Source organism: Sprattus sprattus (genome assembly GCF_963457725.1).
Source record: "Sprattus sprattus genome assembly, chromosome: 7".
Lineage (NCBI taxonomy): Eukaryota > Metazoa > Chordata > Actinopteri > Clupeiformes > Clupeidae > Sprattus > Sprattus sprattus.
The window spans coordinates 32,699,870-32,715,727 of record NC_137926.1 but is presented as its reverse complement, the minus strand read 5'-3'; the positions used below and the strand labels follow the sequence as shown (position 1 = coordinate 32,715,727).

Genomic DNA, 15,858 nt, shown 5'->3' with positions numbered 1-15,858 from the left:
CAGAAAATCGGCAAACAGAAAAAAAAAACTCCGACTAAACCTATATGACGCCGTCGCGCGGCGGTCATAATAAGTTGTCAGTGTTACACTGTGCTGCCTCAGTGTCATTCCTAATTCTTGTCCAGTCCCCGTCTCAACTGTCACTTTGATGATGTCTTCCAGCTCTCGCTCTCACCTCATCCTCACCTTGACTGTGGTTGGAGCTAACAGCCTCTCCGGGGTCACGTCTCATGGTACACTGACCCTGTGTGATTTGGCTGGTTCTGAGCGCATCTCCAAGACAGAGGCAAAAGGGCAGCGCCTAGTGGAGGCAGCAGCCATCAACAAGTCCCTCACAGCATTAGGACAGGTACAAACACATATGAGGTCACAGCATTAGGAGAGGTACAAACAAATATAAGGTCACAGCATTAGGACAGGTACAAACACATATGAGGTCACAGCATTAGGACAGATACAAACAAATATGAGGTCACAGCATTAGGACAGGTACAAACACATATGAGGTCCCTGACAGCATTAGGACAGGTACAAACACATATGAGGTCCCTGACAGCATTAGGACAGGTACAGCACATGAGGTCACAGCATTAGGAAGGGTACAAACACATATGAGGTCACAGCATTAGGACGGGTACAAACACATATGAGGTCATAGCATCACAAACACGTATGAAATTCCACCATTACCAATTAAAAGGAATAGACCAAATCCACCCCACTATTGTATTTTTAATACCTTTTGCTAGATATATTTATTTCACTTATGTCATTAATATCTTAAACAAAGAATTTATCTTCAGGATATATTAACAATTTATGTAATGCTTCATTAATTGTCAATCTACTGTAATGAGAATGAAATGATTACATTTTTAATACAAACTATTTCAGATGGTGTTTAGGTCCAGTTGTTTGCATATTTATGTGAGAGAATGGTGCAACATGGTGTCATTTGTCCATTAGGTTTTCAGTGCTTTGAAATGCAATGCCATTCATGTGCCTTTCCGAAACTCCAAACTCACACATCTGCTTCAGCCATGCCTTTGTGGAGATGCCAAGGTAAGACATTGGACACCACCTTATAAACATGCTTTGCTCCTCAGTTCAAGACAGTTTGCTGATGAGTGTTATGTTTAAAATAAAGATGAGAAAATATTATCTTTAGTGGTAGTGGCTTAGGTAGTGATTTTTCCGTTAAAAAATGTTTAATGTGCATTAAGTGTGCTTATTAGTTTATTATTGCAGAAGGGTTGTATTGTGGGTGTTCATTTTCTGTCTTTCCTTTTGTCAGGCTTGTGTGTTTGTGAATGTAAGTCCTGATGCTCGAAACGTAGTTGAAACTCTTAGCACGCTCCAGTTTGGCTCTTCAATTCGTCAGGTGGCACTGGGGAAAGCTACACAGCATGTCACTTCAACACCAACTACCAAGCAAGACAAATAACTACTTTAGAGACCTGTATACAAAGATTTACAATAGATCCAAGCTTACTGAACCAGTTATAGTGTTATCGCAAATAACGTCATGGCTTTGATGTAATCTGCCTCTGAATCACAACAATTATGCTGTTTTGGGTTCATTTATGTTCTCTTTGTGATAAGAAATATTGGCAAACATTCCTGGAGCTTCATTAAAGTAAACAAACACATTCCAATAAACACTATCAACTTGTTTATAAGGACGAAATTCCTCTATTTCCTTTCAAGTTGTTTATGTTTTTATAAACTCTCAATTAATAGTTTCTTTAATTCAGGGTACCTTCAAACAATAAAATTGTTTATTGGGTGAGTTCAAAAAGTACAAAACTGCTGTGTGCTGCAGCAGCAAACTTCATATTCTCTGATGCATCCCCACCCGGCCAAGTCACTGAGTGAGTCCCATCTGACTGGGTGGAATAAGTTGCCTTCCTGTATGATGACTGCATTGGTTCTCCATGAAGACAGTGTAGTAAAGTGCTTATAAACATATTCCATACATCTGTGCAACGTGACTTCACAAACTCTCATATTTGGTACTTCTTGGTCATTGCTTTGGAAAGCCAATGCAATCAATGGCAATCAATTTGTAAAAGTCATAAACTTATTAAGATAAGGAAATGTACCCATACATATACAGACAGTCTGGTGTTTCATATTTACAACCAACCACTCTCAATATTTTTCAAAACAGCTTGTATTTTAGAAATAATTGTCTGATATGCAATATTACCCGTACGATATATTACACAGAGATTCTAAGCACAAAGTTGGAAGAAGGATTAACATGGACCACTCCTATCTTTTAGCAGGTGTTTCAGCACACTGCCTTGTTTCAAGGTCTCCAGGTTAGAAATATCTTCAGCTATGACAGGGACGCCCCCCTTCTGATCCGCCTCCTCCTCATCCTCACTGTCTGTTAAGGCACAGAGAAGCGCATCATTCTCATACGTGGGGAAGTAATACCTAGAGAAAGAAATAACACTTGTCCACATTAGTCATTTCATCAAAGCTAACTAAAAACATTTCCACAGTACATCTATTCTAACCCATATTCACATAACATTTTCAGCAAACCCGTCAAAATTGTCATGATATGAAATGCACTGTGGTTCTATGTAATGGCAAGCAGTGCTTCGTTAGAGGATATAGATGTCAGTTTGGGATGAGTGAGGCACAACCTGGTTTACACAGAACTGCCACATGTTTGTGCAGAGATCCCTTTATAATTAGGGTTGGGTACCGAGAACCTGTACCAATACGGCACCGGTACCTACCCGGACCGAAATGCAACGCAGTTTTCGGTGCTTCCTTTCGGTGCCTGAGCCGTTTTTTTTTTTTTTATTAAAAAATTAATAATTTTACAAAACTAGCGATAGCTAACGAGAAGTAACGTTAGTGGCGTAGATCTTTCAGTGTACGATCTGTATACTTTTTTGGGTTGCTAACAGATTTCGTGGGGCACATATAAAACTTCTCCATCTCCCAATGTAGACTCTCGCCTGTGTCGCTCACGCTCATTGGTGATAATGTAGCATTGCATATGGGACTAGTGGAAACGGGATTTGTGTTGAGGAGTTGCCATGGTAATGGGTTGACTTGTGTGTGGTTTCGGTTTCAAGATAAGTGTGGTTGTTCTAAGCAGAAGTTGGATACGCTTTATTAAACGGAGAGCTACCGTCTCATCCAAAGATATTCCTTCTCAGTGTGAGTTCTTAAGAGAGCTTATCCTTCCCCTGACCTATACTTTTCAATAACCTTTTCTCTGAGTTTCTTAGGGTGATCTTTGGTCTTCATGGTGTAACAGTAGCCAGGAATACTGATTACTGAATACTGACCAGTGAATGGACCTTCCAGACACAGGTGTCGTACTACAATCACTTGAGACACATTCACTGCACACTGATCCCCATTTCACTAATTGTGAGACTTCTAGCACCAATTGGCTGGACCTCTGTTGAATTAGGTCAGTCTATTTAAAGGGGGTGAATACTTATGCAATCACTTATTTTCGTTACATATTTTTATTTAATTTACATTAACTGTGTAGAAATCTGTTTTCACTTTGGCATTAAAGAGAGCTATCTTGTGATTTTTTTTTGTCCAAAAAGCCAACTTATATTGACCATGACTGATTTATAAAAGCCATAAAAGGGTCAAACATCCAAGGGGGTGAATACTTATGCAAGGCACTGTAAAAGCTCTCCTCCAAGACACTGAATATGATTTTAAGAACCAAACGTTCATTCTGTCACTTGTATTTTCATCCTCTATGCAAAGTGCGGAACACATAGCTGGGTGCGTTGGCATATTATAAATAGGGATGGGTATCGTTTGGGTTTTTTCCGATACCGGTACTTAACCGATACTTTTAAAAAGATACCGGTGCCTAAACGGTGCCAGAACCGATACTTTTTCTTTTTTTTAATTAAAGACATTAAAGGCTTATTTATTGCCAAGGCAAATAGTTTTCTTCAAATTTAACAATATATTAACTGTTTAAGGTGTACTATAATACAAATAAATACAAAACACTTGGCTTCAAACCTTTTAACTCTAAACTATGAACAATATATTACCTTTTAACAACGGTTTACAGTATACTTATATAAATATAAATAAATACAAAACACACTCTGTACACACACTTCACACTTCAGTAATTCTTTTGAAGAAATATGAGCATATTTGCCTTCAGAGTAAAAAAAAATATTATTTTGTTTGCATTTATTTAAACCCACTGGTTTCGTGAATGTGTACTGCCCCTTTAAGAGTTTAGGGGAAGGGCTCAGTCTGCGATTTCGGATCTGCCTTTGCCTCTTGTTGTTGCATATGCTGCACATCGCGTTGTTTGAATCTTTTTGTGCGAAATACAGCCACACTTTTGATCGTTTACCTTCAGGGATTTTCTCCGTTATATTGATGGCTAGCTCTGTTTGTGCTTGCTCTGTGCAAGGCTGCCTGCTCTTCGCTGTCATTAGACTGCAATGTTATTGTGGCGTCCGAGTTAGTGCTCTCTTAACCTTTCAGAACGTAGCGACACACCGGTGTGACAGCAGCCAATTTCCCAATTTCCGCAAAGACGTACCGACACACGGGTGTGACAGAATGTAGCGACAGGAGCGTTCCAAAAGCCGCTTAACAATAAGCCTGTGTGTGGGTTACTAACTTCGCTAACGTGAGCTAACATTGTACATTCAGCCACCTTCATCCATTATGCCTCTTAAAATCGTCTTGTCAGTATCATTTTGTTTACTATATGTAGACTTACTATATTTGTGTGGTCCACGTCCAATTTTACATGACAAAGTTACAACGTTTGCAAGTATAGGGAAGACATGATCTCCGGTACAAGACAAGCACAACAAGTGTTTTGTTTTGTGAAACTTGTATTAATCCCCGTAGGGAAATAATGGTAAATTAAATATACATAACTGAAAATAACATGTATGGTACATTACTCAATGTTCAGCCAAACATCAATTCCAACGACAGCTCGATATGACAACCAGCAACCCAGCGGGAATATACCGTACATGGAATGCTTCACGAGCTGACTAGCTTAGAGGCATACGCTCCTCAGGATACGCATCTCATCATTGATGCACACAAACTGCGCAGACACCTTTTCATATTACAATCACTTGACACTGACAAATCATATTGGCGCACTATCAGCGCATCCACAACATGCAACAGTTTGAAAAAAATAACGACACACCGATACCTGCATCGCATTCATTCATTTATTACAGAAAAACAAGTAGCGTAAACGTAAACTCACAAAACTAAATAAACATGACAAGAAATGTTGAAAGGAGGCAACAGCTCACTGATGATAAAATTCGGGACATCTTCACCAGCTGAAACACACAGAAATACCAGTCAGTTAGTGTAATGGCCAAAATCATGTAAAGACACATACATGCATAAACCTATGGTACAAACACTGTTCATCGCTAAGTATAGATAAGTTGATGTCTCAACACAGTCATCAAATGAAACCTGTTCATGAGTGAATGTGTGTCCGTGTGTGCTTGTGTTTGTTTATGTGTGTGTGTGTGTCCATGAGCACATAAAAGTAATTGGCCTCTTTTAAAAATAAATGTTTCTGGTTTCTTGAAATATTCAAATAGTTTGCTATAGAATTGTACATACTTTTTGTCATTTAGCCTAACTTTTACTCAAAATCACTGTTCGACATTTATCATGTTCCCAAAATCTACACTAAACTGCCTTCTATTTGATATTGACTACATTAACTTCGCAAAGTAATACACTGATATGTGGTATCTGTGCACAAAAATAAGGTAATTTCACCTCAACTTCTCGTTTGCCTCATCTGACTAGCTCTGGATTTGCGCAAAAAAAAGAATTGGCTATTGTTGTTGAATCGACTGAATTAGACGTTCACTTTCTGGAGTATATTTCCACGTTATTTTCACATCTAGCTAGCTCTATTGGCCTACAGTTCGACATCGATTGTATTCACATTTGTATTGTTTTGCATTCACGCGATTGCATTGCATTTACACATCATATCACATCACATCACCTCATATTCCGCTAACTAGCTCTATTGACCTACAAACGGTTTGACATTGATTTTTATAGCCTAATTTACAACTCTGATGTTTTCTGGATATCATAAAGAAAGAAATTATAAGGTCACTTACCCTTTGTTGAATCCATGTGAGGAAAGGAAATAGTCGTTGACAATCATCAACTGTTGGGCCAGGTGATGACAAATTCACGTGAGACTGGCTGGTAACTACTGCCACGACGATATCATCGCTACAAACGTGCAGGCACCTGTCGGCCTATGGTGTAACGATGACGTCACACGGTTGACAAAGAAGCACTTGTTGATTAGTCTGATATTTGTTAAATATTTTTAATGAATAGCCTACACTACTGATAAAAACGTCTAGATAGCATATCAGATCAGGAAAACTCTGCATAATAATTTCCTTGAAGCCTTAACAATGACTGTAGAATGTTCCCGTAGAACATTCTGTAGAACATTCGTGAATCAGCCAGAAAAAAAACTCACCCACTGCGGTAGGTTGGTAAAAAAAAAACCTACGTTCTGAAAGGTTAAGAACTCACACTGAGAAGGAATATCTTTGGATGAGACGGTAGCTCTCCGTTTAATAAAGCGTATCCAACTTCTGCTTAGAACAACCACACTTATCTTGAAACCGAAACCACAAACAAGTCAATCCATTACCATGGCAACTCCTCAACACAAATCCCGTTTCCACTAGTCCCATATGGAATGATACATTATCACCAATGAGCGTGAGCGACACAGGCGAGAGTCTACATTGGGAGATGGAGAAGTTTTATATGTGCCCCACGAAATCTGTTAGCAACCCAAAAAAGTACACAGATCGTGCTCTGAAAGATCTACGCCACTAAGGTTATTTCCCGTTAGCTATCGCTAGTTTTGTAAAATTATTAATTTTTTAATAAATAAATAAATAAATAAATAAAAATCGTCTCAGTCACCGAAAGGAAGCACCGAAATCTGCGTTGCATTTCGGTCCGGGTAGGTACCGGTTGTATGGTACCGGTTCTCGGTACCCAACCCTACTTAACATCCCCTGAAATTCTGTTCAATCCATCATCAAGAAATGGAAGGAATATGGCACATGTGTAAATCTGCCTAGATCAGGTCGTCCTTACAAACTGAGTGACCATGCAAGAAGGAGACTAGTAAGAATGGCCACCAAGACACCTTAAAGAGGGCCTATTTGTGTTTTTGTCCAAAAAGCCAACTTATATTGACCATGACTGATTTATAAAAGAAATAAAAGGGTAAAACATCCAAGGGGGGGAATACTTATGCAAGGCACTGTACTTTTATGAAATGTGGACATCTTAACTTACTCTGGTTGATCCCAAGTGGATGCCTCTGGCAGGGCCATGACATGACTAGCCTCTGTTACGTGATGAAGAACATCAGCTTTGGAGCTAAACTTCTCATGACAGGAATAACATCGACACTGATGGATTTCACGACGGATGAAGTTGACCAGCTTTATCTGCTGGTAAAACGTCAAGTCTGTGGGAGAACACAGAAACAGTAGATGGATAGATAGATAGATGGATACTTTATTAATCCCTAGGCAAATTTAGGGAAATTTAGATCAGGCAACAATGCAATAGTGTTCTACATGCAGTTCAAAGGTCCAGATGACAGCGCCATTAGGTCTTTAAAAAACTATTAAGTGTGCTGGAGCAAAAATATGATTTTCAAACAGTCCTATCTAATTGTACTTTCAATATATATACTGTATATATACACACATATCAAAATATGATTCTCAAACAGTCCTATCTAATTCTACTTACGGAGTTGTGTTTTAAGTTGATGCAGGTCAAATCCATGTGCTTCCTGGAAAGAAAGAAAAAGATGAACAAAAGTAAACTAATAACATTGAATATAAGAAGCCTTGGATTTGAGTTCACCTGCATGTGGGCGTAAATCTTCTCTATGGTGTCTGACTGCTGCTCACAGAACAGACACACGGCACAAACTGGGTGAGCCTGCCAGTCTGACCAGTCACTGCAAAACACACAAACACACTCATTGGTATTACCTTAGTGTGTCATAGACTAAGAGTGCTTCAAAGAGGAAAGAGAGATACTCCACCATACTACATCCTTTCAACCGCTTAAGTAGTCCTTACTCATCATTGTCTGCTAAGATATCACGGTCATCCTCAGATTGCACTTCCTCCCATGTTTTCCCAAGTTCCTGGACAGACAAAATGACAATTAGGCAAAGTGTAATGAACAGATTGATACTTAACTATTAATATTATACTTTTTTTCATATCATACATCTGGAAGACAATGCATCCATGCATTTCATACGAGTCTGAAGTGTGTAGAAAGGCAAAATCCAAAAGATGTCCAAGTGATTAAAATGTAGCCTCATGTATGAATATTGCATACACACAAAATTACAGGATTTATAAAACAGAACAACATGGTCCAACATTTGCTATTACGAGCAGTTTGGTAGTTCATATAGGCTCCTCAGACACTTCATCAAATTGAATACATTCAGTTTCACAGGATATGTGTGTATGCAGACCTCATACAATAATCTACATGAGGCTTAAAAAAAATACATTTATAGAGTATAAACTATTACAAAACAGTAAGTTAACTAAATGAAAATCAGACTGAAAATTCCCTGCAATATTATGAATGGCTTACTTTTAAAATACTTTAATGCAAATACAAACCAAGTAGTTAATGATGTAGAATCGGTCATAGTCGTGATTGTTTGCGTTAATCCTACGGTGTTGTTTCTTCCTCATATGGTCTTTCAAGGTGGTCTTATCTCGAAAGGTCTTCTCACAGTACAAACACTGCAAACTGGAAAGACATGAAAAGTTAAACCCCCTTTTCCCCAAAGTTTTTTCCAAACTTAAAAAAAAAGTCAAGATTGAGCGAACAAAAAGCTAACCTGTCCAATTTCCTCTCCAATGTGTCAAGGAGCTCAGTACAGTAAACAATGTTGTCAGGCAAGCCCACACTGAAAGAATGTTCTCTGGCCATATGGTTGAGCAAAGTGGACCTGCAATGGGTCATGATGTCAAGTACAACATATTTTTCCATGTTAAAGTTAAGTACAATACACACACATACAGAAAAGTCTATGTCGTAAATCAAACAGACTGTGCCCAGAGCGAATGAGCACCAAATGCAATACAGTGAATAGTTACTATAACTGTCTGCAGCCTGCCAAAAAATACTGTAACACTACAGTAGGCTAATGATGTGTGGGATTTTAGTTCCAAATCTTAAATCATAAATTTAATTCAATTCAATTTTATTTATATAGCGCCATAACAATACAATTGCCTCTAGGCGCTTAAAATTCACTTCACAATCAGTCTTGACTTGACTTGACAATCAATGCCTACCTATTCTCTGTAAACTCTTCATCGCAGAACATGCAGACACGGTGGAAGGTACAGTCATCTCTCTCCTTCTGCTGCTGCTCAAGTACCTCTCCCTGTGGGAGAAACTCATTTTCAATCTGCTTGAATCTTTTCATTAATAGGCCTGGGAAACAATGATTGTAAACGGAGTGAACGTACCAGCCTTTTCTGCTGAAGCTGTTCTCTCAGAATCCTATCCTCTGGCAGAGCATCACAGAGGAGGTAGTATTCCTCCTGTTGGTCTGAAATCATTAAACACCCGTATTGTTATCCAGCTTTGCATCAACTCTTTTGATGAGTCATAAATGTATGACAAGCTGAACTGTAAGTATGATATTTCATTAAGATGTCAAATAAGATACAGGCAACAGAGGGAATGGGGACCATGTCGTATTCATGCAGTGTAAGACTACCCTCAAACTTGTGTACAACATTTATAATGCTAGGTGTAAAGTCAAAGAAACGTCAGGTCTGTGTGTATCTACTGTCCATGACTGCAGAGAGGATGCAAAGATTCTGCCCTCTAGAAAAGTGTCATCTGTATCATTGTGCAGGTATTGAGCTTGGTTGGCAAATTCTAGTAATAGAAAAATATGTGTGTTTGGTGGATAGCATTTTTACCTCTGACATGCTCATACTAAAATACAATTTGGACTTATGTTAGCTTTATGGTTTGTAAGGGAAGTACCCTTTTCCATTAATTAGTCAACCCATTTAATTTCAGCTTAAGGTGTATTGTGAATAACATTATGAACATGATCAGAATCAGGCATGTGAATCATTACACAAAAACATGTTTCAATGTCCAGAACTCCAATGTACTATTTCACAGAGATAGCAATACCCAAACTGGTTCAGAATTAGAATGCATGCTAACCATCTTAAGTGAAACATGACTGACAGAGATCATACTCTGGCATATAATTTAACATGTCAAAACAAGCATACATACCCACAGGACCAGTTGAATTGGTTTTGATCACACTACAAAACTCTGTAATGGGACTCTCTGAAAACCGTTTCCCCCAGTAGAGGACATACCTATGGAAATACAAGTTTAACATTAGATTGAGTCAAATCATAACATTGATAATAAGGTAATATCATATTGATGTTTCTGGTATCAAAAGTATTCTACTTCGCTGCAGTCAGAAAATACCTATTAACCAAGGCAAAACACATTTTGGTTAAAATGATGTAGTACCGTGAGAAGTCTGCAATGAGACGAACATCAGCTATTACAACTTTATGTTCGAGGACGAAGTGTTTGAGAAGTTCATTCTTCTCTGATAATGGTGTAGACTTTGAGCAAAGTATACAGGTGACATTTTTGTTGGCCTCATATGATGAGGTGGAGACGAGCTGATCGGGGAAGGACAGAGACTCCAGAATACAATCCTGATAACCTGAGAAAGGGAGCAAAATCTAACTATTACATTTCCCATGTAACAAGTAATGTATCCCTTCATATCACGTAGCCTACACCCATTCATGAGGATACACTATAACGATATGGGTGCTAAAAGTTCATATTTTCTCAAGAAACAAAGCCGCAAATAATGACAAACGACCACGGCATTAACGACAGCCATAGAATAGGCTATGTTTACCGAAGTTGTTTGATTTATGAGCTGAATATTAATCAAAACGTAGGGTAGATATGAGGATTGGTTAAACACAGAAGATCGTGGTATAACGAGAAGTTCGTTTAACCGTGGCTAAAAGCGGGCAGCTGCACACCACAGTTAAAGACAGATACCTAACTAGCGACTTTGCCACAAACTTGATCTTCAATAAATGTAAATATAGAGTCACACAACTGATGATTTAGGCTTAGCAAAACCATGGTTAGTTACCTGCCGAATTCTCCCCCAGAGAGGTGGCCATGTCTAGAGCAGAGACACGTGAGTCGTTATTGTCCAATCATAAACTTACTGCGTTTATCAGTTTGTGGGATTTGCAGTGTTTTGCTCTGACTGTACTCCATCTCCCACAATTCTCGACGTACGCAGGGTAGGGACACACTGCACTGTAGTTTACCCCTCCTGGTATTTGCATTCAGGACAATACAGTAGTAGACGATGCTGCGATTGTAAAATGGACTAACCTCATATATTAAGACCTCTACATGGGATGATATTTTCCATACTATACATATCGCTTCAAAATGTGGGTGCCCACCGAGCACGACAAATATGGCGTTGGTAGGTTTATTTTTTCATTTGATCTGTAATTTGATGTTTTTCGATAATGATTGTGAATACCCAATTAGTCTAGCCTAATTGGTTGCCTACTCTGTTGATGACTGTGGGAATTATCACACCAGGTAGGCTTATTTAGCTAGGCTGGTTAACTGGTGTTCATGTAGCAGGCTAAGCTATATAAACACTGTAGTATTTTTAAGCATATTGTACAGTGTTATCGCCTAATTTGTATGTTCTAACAAACAATGCAATGTAATGATTGTGTAGGCTACAGCCCGTAGCAGCCTGTATGGAATGCTTTCTGTTTAGTCTTCCCTGCTTTTCTGCAGTAGAGACACTGTGGGAGTGGGAGTAACGTTGTAATCTTTGTGTCTCGATGTAGGTTATTTCTTTTCATTACAAATAGTGGGTATAACATAAATTAATAGCTTTCAAATTGTCAACATGTTATGCCAGTAAATTGGCCTTTGTTTAATAGCATAATGTGTAGGGTTGAAATCAAGGGAAATGAAGGGTTATTGTGTCACGTTTTGATTGCTGTATATTGTTGTGAAAGTAAGCATAAGCCTATTTCCTTTTCAAGTTGTGATAAACTGAAAATTGCAGTTTATATTCAAGTCTGTTTAGACTTGTCATTGTTTTGTGTGGTGGTCTCTGCTGTTATTTAGCCTGGCCTTTTAGTTGTCTCGATCCAGTGAAATACCTCTAGATTAATTGAATATCAACATCAGAGAAGACATTTGTCAACACTAGTGCAAACGATTCCAGTAAAGCAGGGACGAAGACGTTTTGGGCGGGGGTGGGGGGTTGATCGCCATCTCCACTGTGGATCTGGAGCAGTTTTTGTTTCAAGGTGCAGTTTGCTGTTTTTGTAGTCTAAAAATAAAATGCCTCTACACCTACAATGGTGATGTAATTCTGAAAGCGTAGTGGCGTGAATTTACAAATATGGCTGTGCACTCCACACACCTCATTTCAGCTTACAGCTGTTTAATGTCATGTGTTCACACTCTCCAGGCCTTGACAATGTTAAAACATTTCAAACCATCTTTGTAGGCTATCAAAATAGCTCTACATTGAACCAGCTTAACATTACAAACTAGGCAGCTTTATGGTTCAGTCAGTGTGTTTTGTTATGAAATAGTTCTAGACCAACAATAATGATATCTGAAAGATATTAGCAATGCCACAGAGCCAATGCCACACATGCAATGAGCCATAATCAGTACCAAGGGACAAAATCAAGTCACCTGAGCACATCTGATCTGTGATGATCTGTGTAGAAGCTTAATGATAGCAACATTTTCATCTCTTATTAGCCAAGTATAAAAATAAGACTTGATTGAATATGAAAGGGGATTTCTGCCAGGCTAATTCTGTCCATTTAGCTTTATCAGTTACAAAGTAAAGCCTGGCCCCCCGAGGGGAACATGTCATGCATACTTTTTGACACTGTAAAGTGACCTTACGTTTATTTCACAAGTGGAGAATGAAAATGTAGTGCTCATCATTCATATTCAATGCCACTGATTTCAACTGACTGATCACAACAGTGGGATGCAGTGGAACAGTGGCACATTACATTTGGAAGTGGATAGCTTAGTCCAGGGTCAACTCCTGTCAACTAAGAACAGCTGGAATGGTATTTTGCTGATGAATTGTCAGTTGACTTTTCTCATGACAAAAAACTGACTTGTTTGAACAATTATTTGGATTTGATCAGTTACAAAAACTAAAAATAGTTGGCAGTGCAAAACTTTCAAACTGGACTAAATGGATGGGTTCAGACACACACAAACACACAACACAAGCATATACACAACTTAAACACAACTCAACACAAATACACACAGAATTATGTAAAACCTTTATCTCTTCTCCCCTGTCCCTACCTCCGTATCTGCTGACCTATGTTACTAACAGAGTGATACTGGGCTAAAAGAAAATGTATAAAACCATGTATAAACTAGAGTAATAGCACAATCTAAGGACGATGAATCAGGTTTCACACCCCTGTGTTGTGTGCAGAAGGCACTGTTCTAATGCCAATATCTTGATGAGCAGATGGACACAGAACACATTGGTTCTCCACTGATTTCTTAAAGTTTGTGGCAGCATTTGTATCTTTTGTATTGTAGCTAGGGATGGGTATCGTTTTTTTACCGATACTTTTAAAACGATACCGGTGCCTAAATGGTGCCAGAACCGATACTTTTTTGTTTTTAATTAAAGACATTAAAGGCTTATTTATTGCCAAGGCAAATAGTTTTCTTCAAATGTAACAATATATTAACTGTTTACTATAAATACAAATAAATACAAAACACTTGGCTTCAAACCTTTTAACTTCAAACGATGAACAATATATTAACTTTTGTTAACTGTTTACAGTATACTTAAATAAATATAAATAAATACAAAACACACTCTGTACACACACTTCACACTTCAGTAATTCTTTTGCAGAAATATGAGCATGTTTGCCTTCAGAGTAAAAAAAATATTATTTTGTTTGCATTTATTTAAACCCACTGGTTTCGTGAATGTGTACTGCCCCTTTAAGAGTTTAGGTTCAGGGCCTCTTGCCTTCTCTCCCACCTTTACATGCAATTTTGTTTTGCATATGCTGCACGTCGCGTTGTTTGAATCTTTTTGTGCGAAATACAGCCACGCTTTTGATCGTTTACCTTTCGGCATTTTCTCCGTTATATTGATGGCTAGCTCTGTTTGTGCTTGCTCTGTGCAAGGCTGCCTGCTCTTTGCTGTCATTAGACTGTTGCAATGTTATTGTAGCGTCCGATTTAGTGCTCTCTTAAGAACTCACATTGAGAAGGAATATCTTTGGATGAGACGGTAGCTCTCCGTTTAATAAAGCGTATCCAACTTCTGCTTAGAACAACCACATTTATCTTGAAACCGAAACCACAAACAAGTCAACCCATTACCATGGCAACTCCTCAACACAAATCCCGTTTCCACTAGTCCCATATGGAATGATACATTATCACCAATGAGCGTGAGCGACACAGGCGAGAGTCTACATTGGGAGATGGAGCAGTTTTATATGTGCCCCACGAAATCTGTTAGCAACCCAAAAAAGTATACAGATCGTACTCAGAAAGATCTACGCCACTAACGTTACTTCTCGTTAGCTATCGCTAGTTTGGTTAAATTATTAATTTAGCATTTCGGTCCGGGTAGGTACCGGTTGTATGGAACCGGTGCCGTATTGGTACCGGTTCTCGGTTCCCAACCCTAATTGTAGCCTGTATTGCTATGTGTAAATTCACAAGTAGTTGGCAAATTTGGGCCTGTGTCTTTGTGAAATACTGTTTAATGGTCTCGTTTTTAAGGACTTTATATAATGATGCCGGCGCTAAGGCTCTGCCATCAGTGTGTGTGTGTGCGTGTGCGTGTGCGTCTGCGTCTGCGTCTGCGTGTGTGCGTGTGTGCGTGTGTGTGTGTGTGTGTGTGTGTGTGTGTGTGTGTGTGTGTGTGTGTGTGTTTGAGTTTGTGTGAGTGAGTGAGTGAGTGAGTGTGTGTGTGTGAGAGAGAAAGAGAGAGAGAGAGCGCGCGAGAGAGAGAGACAGAGACAGAGACAGAGACAGAGACAGAGACAGAGACAGAGACAGAGACAGAGACAGAGACAGAGACAGAGACAGAGACAGAGACCAAGAACAAGAGAGAGAATAGAACTATAACAACATTTATGGATGTGTTAATGTGTGTGTGGGTGTTTTTTTCCCTGATCCTTTTTCTCTGTTCTTCAGTGTGAACTGTTGTGTCTTTGATTGCCACCAGTCAATTGTAGGACCATGCTTATTGTTACAATATATAAGAGCATTCATTTAGCTCAAGTTTTCTTTTCCTCTGCCCAGCCCATCATGGTGCTCTTGTGCTTGATTGATATCAGGGAGTCCCACTTGAAGAACTTCACCGTCAAAGTGGATGTTTAATACATTTAATGAATATTTCATTTCTTAATAGCGTAAACTTTTCATCTTGATGGAAACATGTCACATACTGTACATTTGGAACAAAACCAGGACAAAGGCAATCACTTGGGAGTCCAGCAGACATTTAAATATTGTCTAGGATATTGGCTTGGGATTGGATGCCTCAAAGATCCTGTTTAATTAACAGCTATTTGGGCTTCTGCTTCACTGTTCCACTTTTTTTGTCACGTTGGTATCAAGAGATCCTCCTTCATCAGCATA

The 15,858-nt window shown here is 38.8% G+C and overlaps 2 protein-coding genes across 2 annotated transcripts in view; one reads left to right on the top strand and one right to left on the bottom strand.

Annotated features, from left to right (window-relative positions):
* Positions 1 to 1,765: 1,765 nt before the first annotated feature.
* Positions 1,766 to 11,336, bottom strand: znf277 (zinc finger protein 277). Its single transcript, XM_080842067.1, has 12 exons — positions 11,294 to 11,336; positions 10,642 to 10,843; positions 10,390 to 10,478; positions 9,597 to 9,679; positions 9,420 to 9,511; positions 8,960 to 9,070; positions 8,736 to 8,868; positions 8,172 to 8,239; positions 7,951 to 8,047; positions 7,834 to 7,876; positions 7,369 to 7,543; positions 1,766 to 2,442 (listed from the first exon to the last, which is right to left on the bottom strand). Exons 1-12 carry the CDS (start codon positions 11,322 to 11,324, stop codon positions 2,259 to 2,261), a joined length of 1,308 nt encoding a protein of 435 aa, XP_080698193.1. The 5' UTR covers positions 11,325 to 11,336; the 3' UTR covers positions 1,766 to 2,258.
* A 268-nt stretch (positions 11,337 to 11,604) lies between these two features.
* Positions 11,605 to 15,858, top strand: part of dock4a (dedicator of cytokinesis 4a) — a gene marked incomplete at both ends in the record, with an annotated part of 47,685 nt that continues 43,431 nt past the window's right edge. Inside the window, one exon of the mRNA XM_080841801.1 lies at positions 11,605 to 11,641. Coding sequence (XP_080697927.1) covers positions 11,605 to 11,641 — 37 coding nt within the window. The remainder of the gene's footprint in view (positions 11,642 to 15,858) is intronic.